The sequence below is a fragment of the Myotis yumanensis genome, unplaced genomic scaffold (assembly GCF_028538775.1).
Source record: "Myotis yumanensis isolate MYYU_CA2020_CCGP unplaced genomic scaffold, mMyoYum1.0.hap1 SCAF_1, whole genome shotgun sequence".
NCBI classification, from domain to species: Eukaryota; Metazoa; Chordata; class Mammalia; order Chiroptera; family Vespertilionidae; genus Myotis; species Myotis yumanensis.
In genome coordinates this window covers 209,943,518-209,963,361 of record NW_027223752.1, presented here as the reverse complement: position 1 = coordinate 209,963,361, position 19,844 = coordinate 209,943,518, and the positions used below count along the sequence as shown (strand labels likewise).

At 35.7% G+C, this 19,844-nt stretch overlaps 1 protein-coding gene across 7 annotated transcripts in view; it reads right to left on the bottom strand.

The window, feature by feature from the left end:
- Nucleotides 1–19,844, bottom strand: part of FRYL (FRY like transcription coactivator) — a 204,999-nt gene that overhangs the window by 91,034 nt on the left and 94,121 nt on the right. For 4 of the 7 annotated variants that reach the window (XM_070396963.1, XM_070396929.1, XM_070396939.1 and 1 more), the window contains 8 exons: nucleotides 14,194–14,292; nucleotides 13,108–13,209; nucleotides 10,114–10,158; nucleotides 7,439–7,542; nucleotides 7,128–7,236; nucleotides 5,361–5,447; nucleotides 2,711–2,882; nucleotides 1,833–1,965 (listed from right to left, as the gene is read on the bottom strand). In XM_070396963.1, the coding sequence (XP_070253064.1) occupies nucleotides 1,833–1,965; nucleotides 2,711–2,882; nucleotides 5,361–5,447; nucleotides 7,128–7,236; nucleotides 7,439–7,542; nucleotides 10,114–10,158; nucleotides 13,108–13,209; nucleotides 14,194–14,292 (851 nt within the window). The remainder of the gene's footprint in view (nucleotides 1–1,832; nucleotides 1,966–2,710; nucleotides 2,883–5,360; nucleotides 5,448–7,127; nucleotides 7,237–7,438; nucleotides 7,543–10,113; nucleotides 10,159–13,107; nucleotides 13,210–14,193; nucleotides 14,293–19,844) is intronic. The other 3 variants (XM_070396946.1, XM_070396955.1, XM_070396970.1) reach the window with 1 other exon arrangement.

Genomic DNA, 19,844 nt, shown 5'->3' with positions numbered 1-19,844 from the left:
ACTTCAGCACACACATACCACTTAAAATTTTTTTTTTAATATATTTTTTATTGATTTTTTTTACAGAAAGGAAGGGAGAGGGATAGAGAGTTAGAAACATCAATGAGAGAGAAACATCGATCAGCTGCCTCCTGCACACCCCCTACTGGGGATGTGCCTGCAACCAAGGTACATGCCCTTGACTGGAATCGAACCTGGGACCCTTCAGTCCACAGGCTGACGCTCTATCCACTGAGCCAAACCGGTTAGGGCCACACTTAAAATTTTTATGTAATAAAATGTGTTCATTTTTGAAATTCATCTGGTTCCTTCAGAGGCTTGATACAATTTAAATCTACTGTATTTACTTCTAGTTACTCAATGATTTTATTTATTTTAAATATCTAACATCTTAATATACTGGTTTTTATTTTGGTCTATATTTCAAGGTGAGGCTTTTAGTTAACTTATCCAAATAAGCTCTTCAGTTGGCCTAGAAAATAATTCTTATGTATAAAGGAATTTGGATGATTTAAATATTTTAGGCCCATATTTGTTATAGTGGTAATGGATTTGCTACCGACTTTCAGAGTTTTTATATAGTCAGTTGTCTCTTTCCATGGTTCCAATATGCATGAGCTTTGGGAACCACAATTTAGTTAAATACCACCAGTCCCAGCACGGTTCAGTCTTCAGTTCCCACACGCTAACTGTAAGTAATTGCATAAAAAAGTTTCCCTGTTAGCTTTTCAGTCCACCGATCATGACATACTTAACAGATGAGCAACTTAATCAGTGACAAATCACGTCACTTTTTTCATATTCTGTTACGATTAGTCACTGCCCGTCAGTTATTTGGTTCACACACAGACAGCAAAGCGTGTAGTTGTGCTGCCTTCTTGTCTCCAGTGATAAATTCAGGTGGCATTTCACAAAAATGAATACTCAAAAGAGGAAACTCGCCAACAAAGATTAAAGTGGAGCAAAGGAAGGAAAGGCACTTTTGTCAGAAGCGAGCACTGGTGGAGTTACAGAAGGAACAGCTGACTGGGGGATGCTGCCATCGTTGGGGGTCGACATGCACAGCCAGAGGAGCTTGAGGAGGGCAAACGTATCGAGTGGTTGTGATGAAGTAACGCAGGAAAAACTTCACATCAGAGAAATTCTGAGATATTATTACACACTAGTGTATAACTATATATGAATTAAATTGAGAGATCCAACTTCCAATTTGGTCATCTAAGACCTGGAATGCAGATATTACTATCTGAAAAATGCTGTTCCTTATACAGGATATGTAGATATATCTTAGCCAATGAAGAAAGTTATTGCCATAAACTACATTCTCTTGAGGAGGAAATCCCTACTCAGGAAAAAAGATGCTGGGGTGACAAGCAGTGGTGACAAGACTAGAGTGGGACGCGCAAGGATGAAGTACTGTTTCAAAAAAACTACTCATACATTCTTCCTCTCTGTACCTCTGGTTCCCAGGAGGTTTTCAGGTTTTCTTTTTTGTTTATCAGGGCCCGGGAAATAAGAGCACTGGTCTGACTTAATAAACCAATCAGTCCACACACATCTGGGGCAACGAGGATTTACCTATCACTCACAGAATGAGAGTAGAGCTTTGTCACTGACCACAAACTAGACCGAGAATCCAGGACACCTTTTGCTATCTATACTAAAGGACAAATCTTAGCACGTGGAAGGAACCGCTGTATTAATAACCACAGCAGATGGCAATACAGAAGAACTCTGGGAGAGAAAGGAACAAGACAAGTAAGCATGAGTCAACCATCTATACTCTTTACAAAAACTGAAATAGCAATGAAAAGAATTAATTTGCTACGTACGTAATCATATCTTCAGGCTCCTTATTAGACATCTGCACACTAGTCATACACATTGGCCTCCCAACTTCTTTGTCCAAATGTCTGAGAATGCTATCTAATGCTTTTCTCACTTGAGGATAGTAAATTGACATTCCTGGTGGGGGAGGAAAAAAACCCTCAGTTATAAAATGTTAGAAATTAAATAAGGAATAGTTACAATTCCTTTTCTGTAAAAATAAAAGCCTCTTAATCAGAGCAGACTGACAGCTGTCGGGAGGTGGGGTGTGTGTGAAGGGATTGAGCAAAAAAGGAAATAAAAAGAGATAGAAAACTCACAGACACAGACAACAATGTGGTGATTGCTGGGGGGAGGGAGGGCTGGGGAGGTGGAGGAGAGTATAGGGGGGATAAACGGTGATGGACGGAGACTCGACTGGGGGTGGTGAACACACAGTACAGTGTACAGATGATGTGTTGTAGAATTGTGCACCTGAAACCTGTATAATTTTGTTAACCAGTGTCACCCCCAACAAATTCAATTAAAAATAAAAAAGACATTAGCTTATCAATGTTGCAAAAGAAGGCATTTCGACTGTGATATACTCTTCTCCCTGATGACTGGCTTTAGTATATGAAAAAATTATGCACAGAACTAAAATTTGAAGGAAGAATGAAATGCAGTAAATAATGTCACATAAGAAAGTAAAGCTTTAAACAGAAGACTTTTAACCTAACAACTTATAGATATTATAAAAAATGTATTCATTTTTTTAAATCACTCCATGTACTGGAATAACCATAATAGGTAAATATGTATGTTTTAGATTCCATCTAAACTTCTATAAAAGCATATTAAACTGTATCAACAAGTTGTTTTATTTATTTGAGGTAACACTAACCTATGACTTTTGCTTCTTCATCGGTCAAGGTTTTATTGAGAAAAATTTTCTTCACACGAAGAGTGTTTCCTGAAGGAAGAATAATTCCTGTTGTTGGCATTGGTGGCTCTCCATCTTTCTGCTGCAAGCTGTCCGCTATCACCAGGAAGACTCGGAGGCCTATGTTCATTCTCTGCGGAGAAAAAGTTTTCAAAAGTAAAGCAGACTTTCAGCCAATATTTTGTTCATGTTAAAAATATCTCATCAAATAACACTGGGGTACAGGAAAACTAAGCTTTCTGCTCAACATTTTTTAAGCAATCTAGGCACTGAAGTGTGCTTTAATGTCAAATTCCAGATGCCACCCACTCACTTCAGAGGTCAACTGGCTCTCCTCTTTCGCTATAAAGCTTATTTCAAACCTTTTCCATCTGTCCTCAACTCTCCTCCTCCTCCTCCTCCTTCTCTCCTGCTTCACAGAAAGAAAAAACCAACTTTCTTCAAACTCTCACAACACACACCAGTGCACTTATATCTACACTTCTTCTTCCTCTCCTTTGCTCTTATTAGAGTTGAGGGGGGACTGGTCTTTCTAGCTTTAGAATGCTGTCTGATCCTAACATTTTGGGGAAATTATACTATTGATTATCTCTTTTCTTGCAGATTCAACATTTTCCTTTCAACTGAATATACCGCATTTCTGTTAACTGTACTCAATTATCTTAATAAGCCCTCCCAGAATATTTCCCTGAAGCAACTCGCAATGGTTAATGACCATATTGTTCACAACAGGGGGCACTTTCCCTGCATCCTGTGACTTTAGCAGCACGGGACAGTGTTCTTTCCTGGAACATTTCCTCCCTCGGTACACCTGTGCCACTGCTGGCTGTGTTCCCTGTGCTGCATTTCAGGCTGAGCCTCCTTTATCGGATATTAAATATTAGAACGCCTTCTCCTACCATCATGTTCTCTCTCCCAAAGCCATTGCATGTGTTTACAGGACTTTAATTACCTAGCTGGTGTCAAAAAGACATCTCAGATTTAACATGTTCAAACCAAATGCACTACCCCCCCCCCCCAAATCGATCCTCCCAATGTTTCTTGTCTCAGTAAATGACCTCCCTATCTGCACCTCGCTGTCTCAGCCCAAGCTGCCGTTATCTCCGACCTGCACCAGTGGTCTCTACAGCAGGCACATGCATCCCAGTGGGCCTGCAAGACAGCTCACTGGACTCCAGGGAGGAAAGAAAACTTCTATTAAAACATCTTTTGTTATCTAAGTAAGATTCAAGTTTAAGCTATATGACAGCACTGGTGCTTTCAGAAGGTCAGGCCACACAGTCATACAAGACACCTGGAAGGAAGTGGGAACGTCCGCAATTGCCCTCATTTACCCATTCTTTCAGAGTATTGCAATTTGCAGGTATTTGATTAAATGAATAGATGGATACTTTTACCTGGTTTTACCTAAACTAGTTCTCACAAGCTTAAAACGATTCCTGAGAGGGAAATGTGGATCGAAGATAATCCTAATAAAGAAGTCTAAAGGAACAACAATAACAAAACAGCAAACACTTTTTCTACTCCTTTTTCCACACTGGTTCGGCTCAGTCTCATTGATGTTTCTATCTCTCTATACCTCTCCCTTCCTCTTTTTCTCTAAAACAACAACAAAAAACCCTCAAAAACCATAAAACAAAACAAAAACAAAAACCCAGCTGAACTGACACTTTTTCTACTCCTAGTGTGAGAGCTTCAGTGAGGAGAAACTTACTCTAGAAATAAACTTGTTCAATGGAGGAAATAATCTTGAAAATGGATGTTTAAGAGAATGCCTTTCATTATGCGATTTTTGTTGCTGGAAACCACATGGAGTATATAAAACACTCACATATGCTCACTTAAAAAACCTGGAAGTATATGCTACCTTATCTTAAAAATACCATAAACTGAAAAGCTTCAATAACTTTCTATCCTATTTGTTAACTACATAAATATATATCTCCAGATTTGATTATGAGAACCAGCACAATTTAAAAGGCATAATAGATAGCACCTATAGTCTTATTACATTCTCAAATGTTATTAGATTCTGATAAGCAATACGTTCATAAAATATTTTAAAAACAATCTGAAAATTGAATGTCTACAGAGTGAATTAGAATTTACTAGTAAAAAACAAGGCCACAGAAGTAGAATAACTTTTTTTTTCTTTTAAAAAATTATTATTGTAAGCTCCATCTGGGGAAAAGGATTTTTGTCTGTTTTGTCTCTTATACCTAAAACAGTACCTGAGACACATTTTAGGTGCTCAATAAATGATGAATGAATGATATTTCTTAAAGACGCTGTTGTTCATATTATTTATATTATTTCTGCAAGAAACATGAGCTCACGTCACAACTTCTAGAATCCAGCTGAGCTGGCTAACCTGAAAAACTTCCTCTCTGGATTATTTTGCACCATGCTTAACACTACTTTTAAACCGTTCAGTTAGCTATCGGAAAGGTTATACAACTTGTCCCAGATCACACCTGTAGTAAGAAGCAGAACTTCTAACTATGGGTTTGAGCCTAATCGTTGATTCCAGAAACTGTGTTCTAAGAAAAAACCACTAAAAATAAAGAGTTGAGAATAATGTATTACTCTATAATTTATTTATTTATTTTACCTCTGGATTAATGGTGAAAGTTTTAGTAGACTTTCCAACACTGAGAAGATCAAATATTATTTCTTTCATTGCAAAATCCAAACGTTCCTAGAAAAAAACACACACAACGAATAAATCCTTCTAACTTGCTACAACTATATGTTAGGTATAATGCTAAGAATTATACATATAATGGCAATGACACAGATCTGTGCCCACAAGAAATTCATAAATCTAGTTGTATACAGAAAAATACTTATGAATTATAGTTTAATGACTCTAACACCTGGAACCAATGTAATACTGAATGTCAACTGTAATTGAAAATTTTTTTTAAATAATAAAAAAATTATAGATATTTATCAAGTGATTTAATACCCAAACCAATGGGTAAAGTTTTAAGTATTCATTCACCAAAATCATATCCAAAATCTAAGTGAAGTAATTCTCTTAGATGAAAGTGTGTCCCGCATTGTCCATGCAGCTGGCCTAGCGAGAGATCTGATGGGACAGGAAGAACAGGGCTCCAGGAAGGAAATCTCCAGGGAAAAAGTTAACCAGGAAGATTAACTGATGTTTGAGAGTTTTATAGTTCTGGTGGAGTGTTGGTGTGAAGCGATTAATCCAAGGGTACTGGGGCGGGGAAAAGGAGGAGGAAAGGGATAAAACCTAATGGCAATTTTTTCTGAATACCAGAGCTAAAGCACAATTTGCTTTCATTTACCTTATCGGCAGATTTATACTTATTTAATGACCATCAGTTCTGTGCTCTAGCAAATAGAAATGTACTCATTTTATTTAAATATTCCTTATTTGTTTACTATCAAAATAACTACATTATGGATCATCTAAATTGTCAGATTTTTAGTTCAAAGAGAATGCAATGAACATTCTGGAATCAAACGTTTTGCTACGTTGAGGAGGTAAGCCTACCTATGCTTCTGCAGGGCTGATGTGATTAAAACCTTTAATGTGACCACTCAGCACCCAGTCAATTCCCTAAGAACAAACCTTCCTGTATGGCAGAGAATGGAGAGCTAAAATGGTATTTGCCAGGACGCCTGGTAACAGTAGGCTTTAGAACATGGCTTAGACCCTGCCAAGCGGTACACTCATGCGAGCCTTTGGGAACTGGGTAAGGTGAGAAGGAGGTCGGGGGGAAGGAACCCACTTTACTGGTGGGATCATGGCAGCAGCATGGGTCTAAAACATTTGTGGTAATTGCCTAATTTGGCAACTTTTTGATTGTGGTGGAGGCAGCAGCCTCCTTGTTAGCAATTCTGTAGTTTCCTCTTAATCATTCAGACTATTAGTGTTTCTGTGAACTATTTATATTCCTTAAAAAATCCCTTTCAGTTCAACTAGCTACAGTGGATTCTATACCTAAGGACCTACGTTAACACAAATTATGAAAACAATTTTCAAGAAAAAAACCCAAAAACCCCCACACAACCTTTCGAGCTACTCCAGAGGTAATTAGTAAAAGCACCCAGGGTAGGATCATACACCTTCTTGAACCCCCCGAACTTCAGTGCTTCTTCCACCTGTGGCTCTTCTTTCCTTCCCCAAGTGTGTAGATCCATGACAAACTTACTTTGTCACCAAAAAAAAAAAAAATCATTAACATCTTTTATATTTATAGCATACATTTATTATTTCCACTGTTCAATAGTAATAAATATTTTATCAAGCTTTTAGATATGTAACAAATTTTCATACTCCAAGTTACTGCAACAGATTACTCTTGTCACTTACATGGGCACATATATTAGGAGGTGAAATACTCACCTGAGCAATGAACTGAATAATCTTCACAAATATATTGAGAGGCGTGTCACGAGGAACCACACTACGTGAGCCTTTTGGGAAAAGTGCTGACACTATGCTCATAAGACGACTACAGGGGAAAAAAATAATTAGTCACAATGAGATGATGAAATTAACAGAACAATCGCAAACTATTCTTCCTATTCTTCATAGTGTGTCAGGAGAATTTATATTCCCCCACAAGGTGTTTGTCATGTTAACTAAAATTCCCTTAGTGAGATATGTTTTAGCAATATTTTATTTAAAATACACTTGGAAACAAAGGCACTCACCTTTGAGTTACAGTGTTGCTTTCACATTTTATTCTAATTACATAAACCCACAACAATCTGTACAAAGATTCCAGTGCAACTCGAGACATTTTAGGATCTTTATTCTGTTTAGAACAAAAGAGAATTAAAATAAGTTTATTTAAGTACTTGCAATCATTTAAGGACAGATACATTCTCTGTCAGCAACTAAAAGCCCTCACTCCTCTCTTTTTTGTTCAATCTAAAACAGGTTTAAATATGTAAGCATATGTTTGTATATGGTAAGTATATGTTTGGTGTATGGTAAGTACAGATAGCTCAAAAGTAACCATAAGTAAGGAAATCCAGAGCCATTCCTTATACACTTAAAACAAAACAATACAATATTAGAATTGTAATAATACTTCTAAGATTTTCAAAATTATACAAACACATCAACTTACTTGGTAATAAATGGTTCATATAATACTGGCCTAATGATAGAAGGATTACTAATCTTGGCAATAATTCACTGCAACCCATATACAGTTAAAATCTAGAATACCAAATGCTGTTACAGATATTTGCATTTATGAAATAATGCAAAATGTTACTGAGTGATTAGCCTAACAAGAGGAAATATATAGACTAGTGGGTTAAGAGCATGGTCTCTCAAGTTAGGAGTGACCAGCCAAACCCCACCCTTGACTGCTGTTACCTCACTTGGTGCCACAATTTCCTCAGCTCTAAAAATGAGGCAATATGGTGCCTATCTCACAGACTCAGGAAATTATGTGAAAAGCACTTGAAACACTGCCTGGTACATGATAAATGCTCAATAAGGGTCTATACCTTCAATTATTTATTTAGAATCAGAACACTATTTAAATTATTACTCTTTAGAAGCAGAAAAGTCTTCCATTTCAATCACAATTTGATCGACAAACCTTTTCTGCATACCAGCAATTATAAAAAGTAGAGTTCTCCAATGACCAGTCACGTAATGAGATTTCATTGTGAATATTGAAAATGCAGCTAGTCATCAATTTTATTAGGAGAAACTGTATGCATGGTTGTAGGATGCATTTATTGCTATAAGTTAGCATTTATTTAATTTTATTTGGGGAATTTCTTACTATTGAACAATTATTTTATATATAGCAACAGACAAAAGGGAGTTCTTAAATACTAAGTAATTGGCCATTCTATTTTATATTTTAAAATATAGAAAAATGGACATCTAACTACTTATGACTAAAAACTATGCAAAAGATGTAGCCACTAGAAAATATACTTTACCACATTTATCTATATGACTATTTGATATAATTAATAATGAAATTATTACATTCTATTACATTTTGAAAATGAAATGTATTTTAATAAACACTGCCTTTATAATTATTCAAAGAGTGCATACATTTTTGGGGACACCCTGTATATGTTACTAATATAATAACCAAGATTTGGGCAGTATTTTCTTTACTATTATATTGATATTGTTTAAAACGTAGATGTCAAATATCAAAATATGAATTCAATTAGTTTTATGTACACTCCAAATAATACTTTCACATTACTAAATTGTATTTTTAAAATATAAATTGTACATTAAAAATATTTAAGCCCAATTCCACATAAAAATTAATCTCATATAAATGCTTAATAAAGTATTCGGTTTATCTTATTTTCTTATTTTAAGTTATGAAGTATCTAGCATAAAAAAAAAGAAAACCACAAAAATACATGATTTTCAAACTTTCCAAGATTGACCACTATGTTAACAAAGCAGAATACTTTATAATGAACAATAGCACAAGATGAAAAGTGATAAAAATCAATTATTGCCAAAACCGGTTTGGCTCAGTGGATAGAGCGTCGGCCTGCGGACTGAAGGGTCCCAGGTTCGATTCCGGTCAAGGGCATGTACCTGGGTTGCGGGCACATCCCCGCTAGGAGATGTGCAGGAGGCAGCTGATCGATGTTTCTCTCTCATCGATGTTTCTAACTCTCTATCTCTCTCCCTTCCTCTCTGTAAAAAATCAATAAAATATATTTTAAAAAAAAATCAATTATTATTTATTTGACCACTACAATGCTGCGATCATGCCTAAATAATAAAAACACCCTAAACTGACCTGAGTCTTAAACAAAGATATTTAATTGCTTCATTATAATTTTGGTCTAATGTGAATAGTCAGATTACATTAATAAAAATCCAATAGTATTAATATGTAATAAAATTTGGTATGGCAGTCAAATATGCTCTTTGGCAGCAATTATTTTATTCTTTTTTTCCTTTTTCTCTAATGTGAACCTCCCCCCAAATAATTTGTTTAAAACCCAAACCAATCAAATAAAAGTTTAAAAAGTGTTGCAATCAAATCATATTCAAGATCTAAGCTACTGTCTCAACTTCATTTGCAAATCTTTAAAAAATTTCATTTATAACAGCTAATGTAAATTAGACAGACTATCTTAAAATTGAGAATTCTGGTTAACAATCAACATTCATTATCAAGTATCTTAAGTTCATTTTCCTGGGGCCTCTTTAATACGAAAACTAGAATGCTCCTGCTGCGTGCTACTCTTTTGCTACCATACAAGAAGCAGGCATGAATAAATATTATTAGACATGCAATGCAATAATGGGTAAAGGGGGAAAAAAAAGCACACTTAAAGGAGATAAAGCAACGTCTTACATTGACACAACTCACCTGGAGTGTTTCTATTTGCTTTCTGATACTGTTGTTAGATGGCATCTAAATAAAGCAACGTGAGACAGCAAACATAAACATGAGATGCAGCACATGCATGTTAGATGAAAATAAGCACCAAACAAGACAGCTCCTCACCAAGGCCTCTATTTAGAAGAAATTGGAAATTTCCAAGACAGTGGCCAGAAATACTCAGAAAAAAAAAATCCTCTAATTTTTTGGGCATCATGGGATACATCTACAATACTCAAACTGAGAGAAAACACTTACATTTTTAACAATCTAATTTTTCCTCTCCAAAGCACTGCAACTGAACTTAAACGTTAAAGTTTAATTTTTAAAAGAAATTAAGCATACACTGTAGGAAAAAATTCTTCAAAATATTTCTGCATGATATGCACTCTTATTTCTCTCATAATTGCTCTTTAGAAACTTAGAAGTCATTTTTCACAGAATGACCTCAGTTGATATAAAGATAGGGGTATTGGAAACTACCAAATTCTGTTTGGAACAAAAGTAACATATTTAACATTTTCAATGAAAATAAATAGGATGTTCTCTCGTGCTATTTCTGAACCTACAGGACTAAAACCCATGTTTTATGATCACCAGCTTCAAAAACTGGTATAATAATTTTTTAAAATTGGGCAATATCTTAAAGTGCCTTGAAAATATATTATTTTTATGCCTTTGGATGTCTTTTAAATATCCTAAAATTATAGCCAAAATATTTTCTTAAAATATCTGTTACAGCATCACTCCTAATAGTACATTAAAAGGTAATAAGATAGACCAGAAAGCGCAAACGTTATGGCACAGAATGTATCTAGATGCAAATCTTATCTCTATCACTTTTTGGCTCCCTAAACATGGGTTACTTAGTTCTCTTCTTTCAGCCTGTCACAGTAAGAATTAAATGAGATACTGTATTCAGAGAATCTAGCATATAGCAAATATTAGTAAAAATCAATTTTAAGAAGTAGTAGGTCTAATAAATGAAAAACTGTTATAGACATTTTTTTTAAAATTAAGAGGTTACTTGAATCTCAAAACAAAATCAACTTAGGTAAGGCCTTTACCTTGAGCCAGTATTTCCTACATATAAAAAACAAATTATACCTGTCACAACAGGTAATTAATGTAGTTTTCCCTTGAATGCTCAATTCCTTACCTAGACTATGCAGCTTAGCCCCAGAATCTAAACCTGGTAAACTGGAACCAAGTCATAAAATTTCTGCTGAATAGAGCCTTAATGTAAGTTAAGGGTTAATGGCCAAGACAACTATACTCCAAATATTCATGCTAAGTGGCTCTTATCTCCTTTAGCCTGGCAGATTGACATAGCCATTCATGAACATGGACAATATGCCAGAAGTATTTATCAGGAGGTAAGGATTCAAAGAAAATGGAGCATTTTAAATGAAAGCCTTAAGACAAAAATAAAAAGTTAAGGGTACTGCAAAAGAATTGCAAATATGTTAGGTGGAAATGTAGATATATAAAAAAATTCCAACAAGCAACAGAAAAGTATGAATTGTCATGAAACAAAGCAATCTTCCAAGAACACTTAAATGCACATCTTAATATATTTTATTAAAAGTATTAAGAATCACATTACCCAGCAAATTATCAATCTCCTTTAAGTACCTCTATCTATATAAATCATCAAAATAAGGATAGAAAACAGTACGTAATATAACTAAGTAAATAAAAACTTATTTCCTGGTTACATGTCATAGCATTGAATCAGCTTGATTTGGCTGTGGGAATTTTCATAAACAAAGCAGAATACATTATTTCTCATTTAAACATGAATAAAATCAATGTAGATCCAGGAAGAGAAAAAGTTAAAAATATTTTAACTTTATATTAAAAATATTTTTCAAAGACTTATATTTCCTGTATATCTTACAAAAAAAAAAAATCAAGACATTTTTTAAAATCAGGAAAAAGATATTTAGGATAATGCTGTCTAGTGGATCATTCCTGAAGTGTGAAAAGGAGAGGCAGTCCTATTTCTCACAAGACCACAATGAGCTGTGGGGCCAGAGGCAAGTAATTTAATCTCTCTGTGCCTTGTCATTGCCTTTAAAGTATTAGGTTTTTAGTCTTAACCTGAACTTAGAGGGATGACAGGAAATGAAATCTCACATCTGAACTTTATATATCCTGTAAGCAAATCATCGAATATTAATCTGTGTATCAAAACGGTCTTCAAATCAAGCATTCCAGTGACATGCAGATGAGAATTATCCCCCCCCCGCCCCCCCCCCCGCAACCCCGCGTCAATCATTAACAGTGCTCCTACCCGATGAGGAGTATCCCCCACCCCCGTGTCAGTCATTAACAGCACTCCTACCCACAGAAGAAAAGGAGATCCTGTCAGAGCTTGCTAGCAGAGCACCCTGGCAAGATTAGGATCCTTCTATCTCACAGTTTTGTTTTCAGCACTAAGACAGACCGGACACAGATGTGCCAAATGGTGTTGATTCAAGTCAGAATAATTTCAGGAGCTGTTACATCAATGTGGATCCAGTACCACACTTTAATTTGGCTGGGCACACTTATATGAAATGTGCTTTTAGTAATATTTTATTATCAAGGCTTTTAAATATTATTCAGGCTTGAATTAACATTATTGAATTTTCTCAAACACAAAGTAAGTTTTATAAGATTAATACTCTACAGTTCTAAGGACTTTATTAACAAATATTGCTAGGTTGAAGATACTATTAATACATCAATCATTAAAAATGCAAAATTTGGCGCTCAGTAAGACAAACCAAAGTTTTAATCAAAAGTTTCTTCATGTTCATACATGACTGATTCCCTATAGAAGGTATAAAGCATGCATAAGAAATGGAATATGGTAAACTATTAATTATTCATATGTACCAATAGTAATGAAAGTTTATTACATGCTAGTCAATGTATATGCATAAGTGAATACACTACAGTCAGTATTTACAGGTCAGAAATGAGATTATGTCTTACCTTTAAGTGCGACAAACAGTTCTGTAGGAAAATATGCCAGTTACTTAAAAAAAACTGTTTCTGACTGACACATAAAAGGCAGGTAATTAGTGGATATAGAGCCTATAGAAGACAGATAAAAGAGAGAGTTAACACTTTACATGACAAAGCAATGGACTTGTAAATTATATTTCATTTATTCTCATAAACAAGGAAACCAAAAGACTCCTTTATGCAGTTTACCCATTTATAGTAAGAAACATGATCTCCTCTAGAGTCATGTAACAAAGAATAATAAAGGGCAAATTCTCTATAAGGACTGTTCTCTGACCTATCAGATACTCCCTGAGTTAGAGCATGCTACTATTTTCCCTGGAGCCATTCCTCCTTCAATCGGTACAGTGGTTGTGAGCATGGGCCCTGGGATCAGAGGACAGACTGGCACTGAAGTGTCAGCTTTCCATTTGCCAGGTGTCTGACACCAGGGAGGATACATCACTAGCTCTATGCCTCACTTTCCTAAAATGTAAAGTGGAAAATAATAATCATACACATCCTACGAGGTTGTGAGGCTTAAGGAAGACAAAGGAGGCAAAGCACTCAGTTCAGTGCCTGGAATGCATGTTCACTCTCTCTACCGTAAGTGGCCAAGGATTTGTCCAAGTCTCCAAACTTTCCCCAAGTTGCATGAAAATTCAGAGAAATCCCTCAAAGTTACCTGAAATGGGTGGTTATGTGTGTGTGTGGGGGGGAAACTTTGAATGCAAAAGATGCAATTTTATTATCATGTAAAATAAAGGAATTTGTAGTTTAATACAAGAGTACATTCAACCTTTCCCTTATTGTAACACATACTTTAAAGCACCTGTCAAGCCAGGTGAAAACCTAGAATGAAGTCTGACTAACCTATCAAATACAGAGCTAGCAAAATCATGAACAGAAGTTTTTAAAAAGAGGAGAAAATATATAAAATTTGCCTTATTTTACACTTTGGATACATGACAATTTCAATTTTACAATTCTCTTAAATCTCCACTGACTTCATAAAACAATTACTAAGGCCCCCCCCCAATTAAATATGTAAATATTTTTAATGGTTCTTAATACCAATGAATGCTTCTTTCTGGAGCTCAGTTCAAAAGTAGTCTGATAAAGCATCTCCACAAAATTTTTCAAACAGGGAACATTCACTTCATTTTTAACAGCCTAGGTAAAAAGATAATGCAAAAAGTAAGAAAATGGTTACAAACGTGGGTTCACACTACAAGAACTTTCTGTAAGGTTTGGAATCGGTTGATACCTCACTGAGGCTCTCATGGAAGTACAGTACCATAACGTGCCAACTGACCAAATGTTAAGTAAACAAGATAAACTTGGTCCCTGCCCTGAGAGCACAAGCGGAGAACGCAGGCCAGTGAACAGGTGGTCTACCAGATGCTGTAAGAGGAAACTGAAACTCTCTGTGGTCTTGAAGCAGTCAGAGGGGGCCCCTAGGGAAAAATTACACAAGATACACCTAAGCTGAATCCAACATCTCTTACCTGAAATACTGCAACAGCTTCCCATGTAACCGCTCTGGCCTTATCTCCCGCTCTCCTGCCCCCAGCAGTGGGATCCAGCCGCACTAGCTAGCTTCCTGCTGTTCCTCAAACACATCATGCGTGCTCTGGCTTCAGGACGTCTGCACTTGTTCCTTCTCCCTAAGCTCTTCCCCCCAGTACAGCATGTCTCACTCCCTCATTCCTTTAGCTTCTGTTCAACGGCCACCTTTCAACTCCCTTACCATCTTGGCGATTCTCTACCCTGTTTCCCATTTCTCCATAGTACTTTCCACCATCTGCATACTACATATTTTCCATGAGTTTATTGTGTTTTCCTCAGATCTAGACTCTATAGGAGCAATGAGTCTTTCCTACCTTGATCACTGTATCCCCTGTGCATACACGAGGCCCCCACACACAGAAAGCACTCAATACACATAACAAATGAATGAGGAGAGTCCAGCCAGGTGAAGGAGGTATTTAGTGAGGAAGAATGTTCCAGGCAGAAGTGGCTCTATGTGCAGAGGCAGTTGTTATGGGTTAGACTGTGGTCATATTGGGGGTAGCAGCTAATCTAACATGACTGGTGTCCTTAAAGTGAGGAAAATTTGGACACAGACATGCTCATAAGGAGAACAGCATGTGAACATGAAAGCAGAGATTGGGGTGAGGCTTCTAGAAGCCAGGGAATGCCACAGATTGTCAGTAAACACCAGAAGCTTGGCAAGGGGCACGGAACAGAGTCCCTGTGAGACAATACCTTTTTGTTGGTTAAGCCACCTAGTGTGTGTACTTTGTTAGGGCTGCCCTAGCAAACTAATAAACCACAGAAGGAAACATGGCATAAAAGAAGAATTAGGCAACTCAGTAATAATGGGGCATTGTCAAGCATCTTGCTTTGTACAACTGGCTCCGTTTGATGGATTACGTTAAAAACTGTAACCTAACCCAAGTTAAACAGCTGGCAAAAAAAACCCCACACATTTTCAAACAAGGAGGAAGCACAAATGACAAATGGCATGGATAAGTAGCAATGGAAACCATTTCTAAGAAGAGAAATCAGAGTACTTGTACTAATGATAACAGCCTCAAGCTGCCATGGTTTTATTAACTAGTCTGTTTTCTTTTTGATAAAATGAACCTAATTCACACGGCCAAAAACTGAGGTAGGGATGGGAAGCTATCTGACTCCAACTACTTGCAAAGTTATAAATTATGCTTGTATGCATTTAAAAAATCTTCACAATAGGGTTATTTCAAAATGATAAAGGTGCCCATTTAAGAGGATATCACAATTCTGAACATGTATGTGCTGAATAACAGAGCTTAAACATATACAAAGCAAAAATTGACAGAGCGCAAAGAGAAACTGACAAATCTACACTTAGTTACAGTCAGAGACTTCAGTACTCCTCACTCAATAATTGCTACAAGTAGTAGGCAGGACATCAGCAAGGTTCTCATAGACAAATCATACTATCAACCATCTTGGACCTAATTAATATTTATAGAACGCTCCCATCCAACGACAGCAGTGCGTACAGTCTTTGCAAGTGCACATGAACATTCATTAAGGTAGATGATACCCTGGCCCCAAAACAAATGTCAATGCATTTAATGGGATTCGAGCCATACAAAGTGTGTTCTCTAACCACACATTAAAAATGAATAACTTAAAGATCTCTGGAAAAATCCCCAAATGTTCAGAAACAAAATAATATGCCTCTAAATTACCTATGGATTTCACAAAGAGCATTAAAAAGTATTTTGACCTTTATGAAAATGAAAACACAAGGTATCAAAATTTGTGGTCTGCCACTTTAGAACTACTTAGAGGGAAATATATAACATTAAGTGCTTATATTAGAAAAAAAGGGAAAGATATGCAGGATCTCAGCTTCTACCCTAAGAAACAAAAAAACAAACAAACAAAAAGTGCAAATTAAAACCAAAGTAGAAGAAAGGAAATAATAAAAATCCAAGCAGAAATCAATGAAATAGAAACTGAAAAATAGAGAACATCAATAAAGCCAAAAACTAGTTCTTTGGGAAGATCAAAAAAATTAATAAAGTACTAGCCAGAGAGACCAGGAAAAAAGAAGGAAAGTCAAAACTTAGCAATATTTGGAATGAAAGTGGTCACTACAGATACAGTAGTATAAAGTGTATAGTATATAGTATAAAGCTGACCAACCTGATACCAATAAATTTGATAATTCCCTTAGAAATGAATAAACACCTCAGAAAGATCTGAAAGCTCACTCAAGAAAAAGTAGTCTGAGAAAACCTGTCTTTTGAAGAAAGTCATTTGGTAGTTAAAAAGGTTCCCACAAAGAAAATTCCAGATTAAGTGGATGTATTAATATATTCCATCCAATTCCAAAGAAAGACTGAAAGCCAATTCTGCACAAACTCTTCCTACATAAATTATCTTGATACTAAAAAAAGAAACCCACAGACCAAGAGCCCCAGGAACACAGATAGGTGCAAAAATTCTCAATAAAAAACCTTATCAAATAAAACCTAACAATATAAAAAAGTCTTATCATGATCAAGAGTTTCACCCCAAGAATATAATGTTGATTCAACAATTAATATAGTTCAATATATTATCAAACAAAAAAGAAAAACCATCTGATTATTTCAACAGACAAGGATGGGGGATATTTAACAAAATCCAACATTTATTCCTTCCTGAAAAATAACCAACTCTTCATAAACTAGAAATGAAAATGAATTTCCTCAATATGATAAAAGGCATTTATGAAAAACCTATAAGTCACATCATACCTATTGCTAAGACTGGCGACTTTAGCCCTAAAATGTGAAAAGAGGTAAGGATGTCTGCTCTCATTTTTTTTTTAATCATTGTACTGAAAAATGCTAGCCAGTGCAATAAGGCAAAAATGAAATAAAATATATGCACTGAAAAGTATTTTGAACACCTGGAAAATGAAATCTTAAAACAATGGCATTTATGATAGCACAAAAATAAGAAATGCCTAGGATAAATTTAACAAAATATACTCAAGATCTATACACTGAAAATTACAAAACATTGTTGAGAGAAAATAAAGACCTAAATCAAAGAAGAAAGTTGCTATGCTCATGAATCACAAGAATCAATATTAAGATGCCTGTCCTACCATTTATTAATATAAAGAAATCCCAGCATTTTTTAAATTGACTAAGTGACTCTAAATTTTTTAAAAATTTTAATTGCATTTATTGGGGTGACAATTAGTTTGCAAAATTATACAGGTTTCAAGTGTATAACTCAATAAAACATTATCTGCACACTACTTTGTGCAGCCATTGCCCCCAAGCAAAGTCTCTTTCCATCCCCATTTCTCCCTTCCTTTGCCCACCTCCACCTACTTCCACCCCTTTTCCTTAGTCTATGACCACACTGTTGTCTGTGTCCACGTGCTGTGGATATATGTTTTTTGGCTAATCCCTTCACCTTCTTTCATCCAGTTTCTCTTCTTCCCTCCTCTCTGACCTCTGTCAGTCTGTTCCATGTATCCATGCCTCAGTTTCTATTTTGTTTGTCAGCTTATTTTGTTCATTAGATTCCACATCTACAATGAACCTAAAATAGCCAAAATAACTTTGAAAAAGCATAAAGTTGGAAGATGTACACTGCCTGCCTCTAACTTACTACCGGAATTAAGATAGTATGCTATTATTTTAAGAACATACACATAGATCATTGGAACAGAACAGAGTCAGAAACACACTGAAGCATATAGAGTCAATTTATTTTTTAGACAAAGCACTTGACAAGAATTGTCTTGTCAACAAATGGACAAATTTTGTTGGAACAAAAATAAAACAAAAAATTAAACAAAATAAAATTCAATCCTCTTACCATATAAAAATTAACTCAAAATGGATCACTAACCTAAAAGTAAATCTTAAATTTAAAATATATTGCCCTAACTGGTGTGGCTCAATGGATAGAGTGTCGGCCTGCGGTCTTAGGTGTCCAGGTTCGATTCCGGCCAAGGGCATGTGCCTTGGTTGTGGGCACGTCCCCAGTGGAGAGTGTGCAGGAGGCAGCTGATCGATGTTTCTCTCTCATCGATGTTTCTGGCTCTCTATCCCTGTCCCTTCCTCTCCTTAAAAAATCAATAAAATATATTTAAAAAAATAAAAAAATAAAATATAGGAGAAACCTTAGTGACTTTTGTATTAGTCAAAGACTTGTTAGGTATAATATAAAAGTTTAATTTATAAAAGAACACACTGATAAATCAAATCTCATCAAAATAAAAAAACTTCTTTTTCAAAGACATAGTTAAGAGAATGAAAGCACAAATCATGAACTAGAAGAAAATATTCACAGAGCATACATCTGATAAAATACTTATATCCACATTTTAAAAATATATGTCTCAAAGCTCAATCCGAAAACAATCCAATACAAAAATGCGAAAAAAGATTTCAACAGACATTTTGTCAAAGAAAATATATGAATGACAAATGAAGATATGAAAAGATGCTCAAAAGCATTAGTCATTAGGGAGATGCAAATTAAAAACCGGAATGAGAAACCACGACACACCTATTGTAATGGCGAAAATGAACAAGACTGGCCAGAGTAAGTGTTGCTGAAGATGTGGAGGAACTGGAACTCTCACATACTGCTCATGGGAATGCAAAATGGTACAACCACTTTGTAACACAGGTTGGCAATTTCTTGAAGAGTTAAACCTATAACTATCACTTGGTCCAGCAATTCCACTCCTAGGTTTTTACCCAAAGGAAAGAAAAGCAAATGCCCATACAAAGACTTGTATATGAGTGTTCACGGCAGCTTTGCTTGTAGCAGCTAAAAACCGGCAACAACCCAAAGGTCCAAAAACAGGTAAACACATAACCAAACTGTGGTACAGACATACCATGAAATACTGCTCAACAATGAAAAAGCAATAAACTGCTGAGATATTCTACAACATACTTGGACTGAAAAATAATTATGCAGACTGAAAGAAGTCAGAAAAAGAGTTTGTACTGCGAGATTCCATTAATATTAAATTCTAGGAAATCCAAAACTAATGAACTGAAACTGAAAGAACATCACTGGTTGCTTGAGAACAAGTGGGGTGAGCGAGAGTGGGGATTAAAAAGGAACACCAGAAAACTTCGAAGAGAGTCATAGATATGGACATCATGTTGAGTGTGGGGACAGTTTTTCAGGTACATATATATATA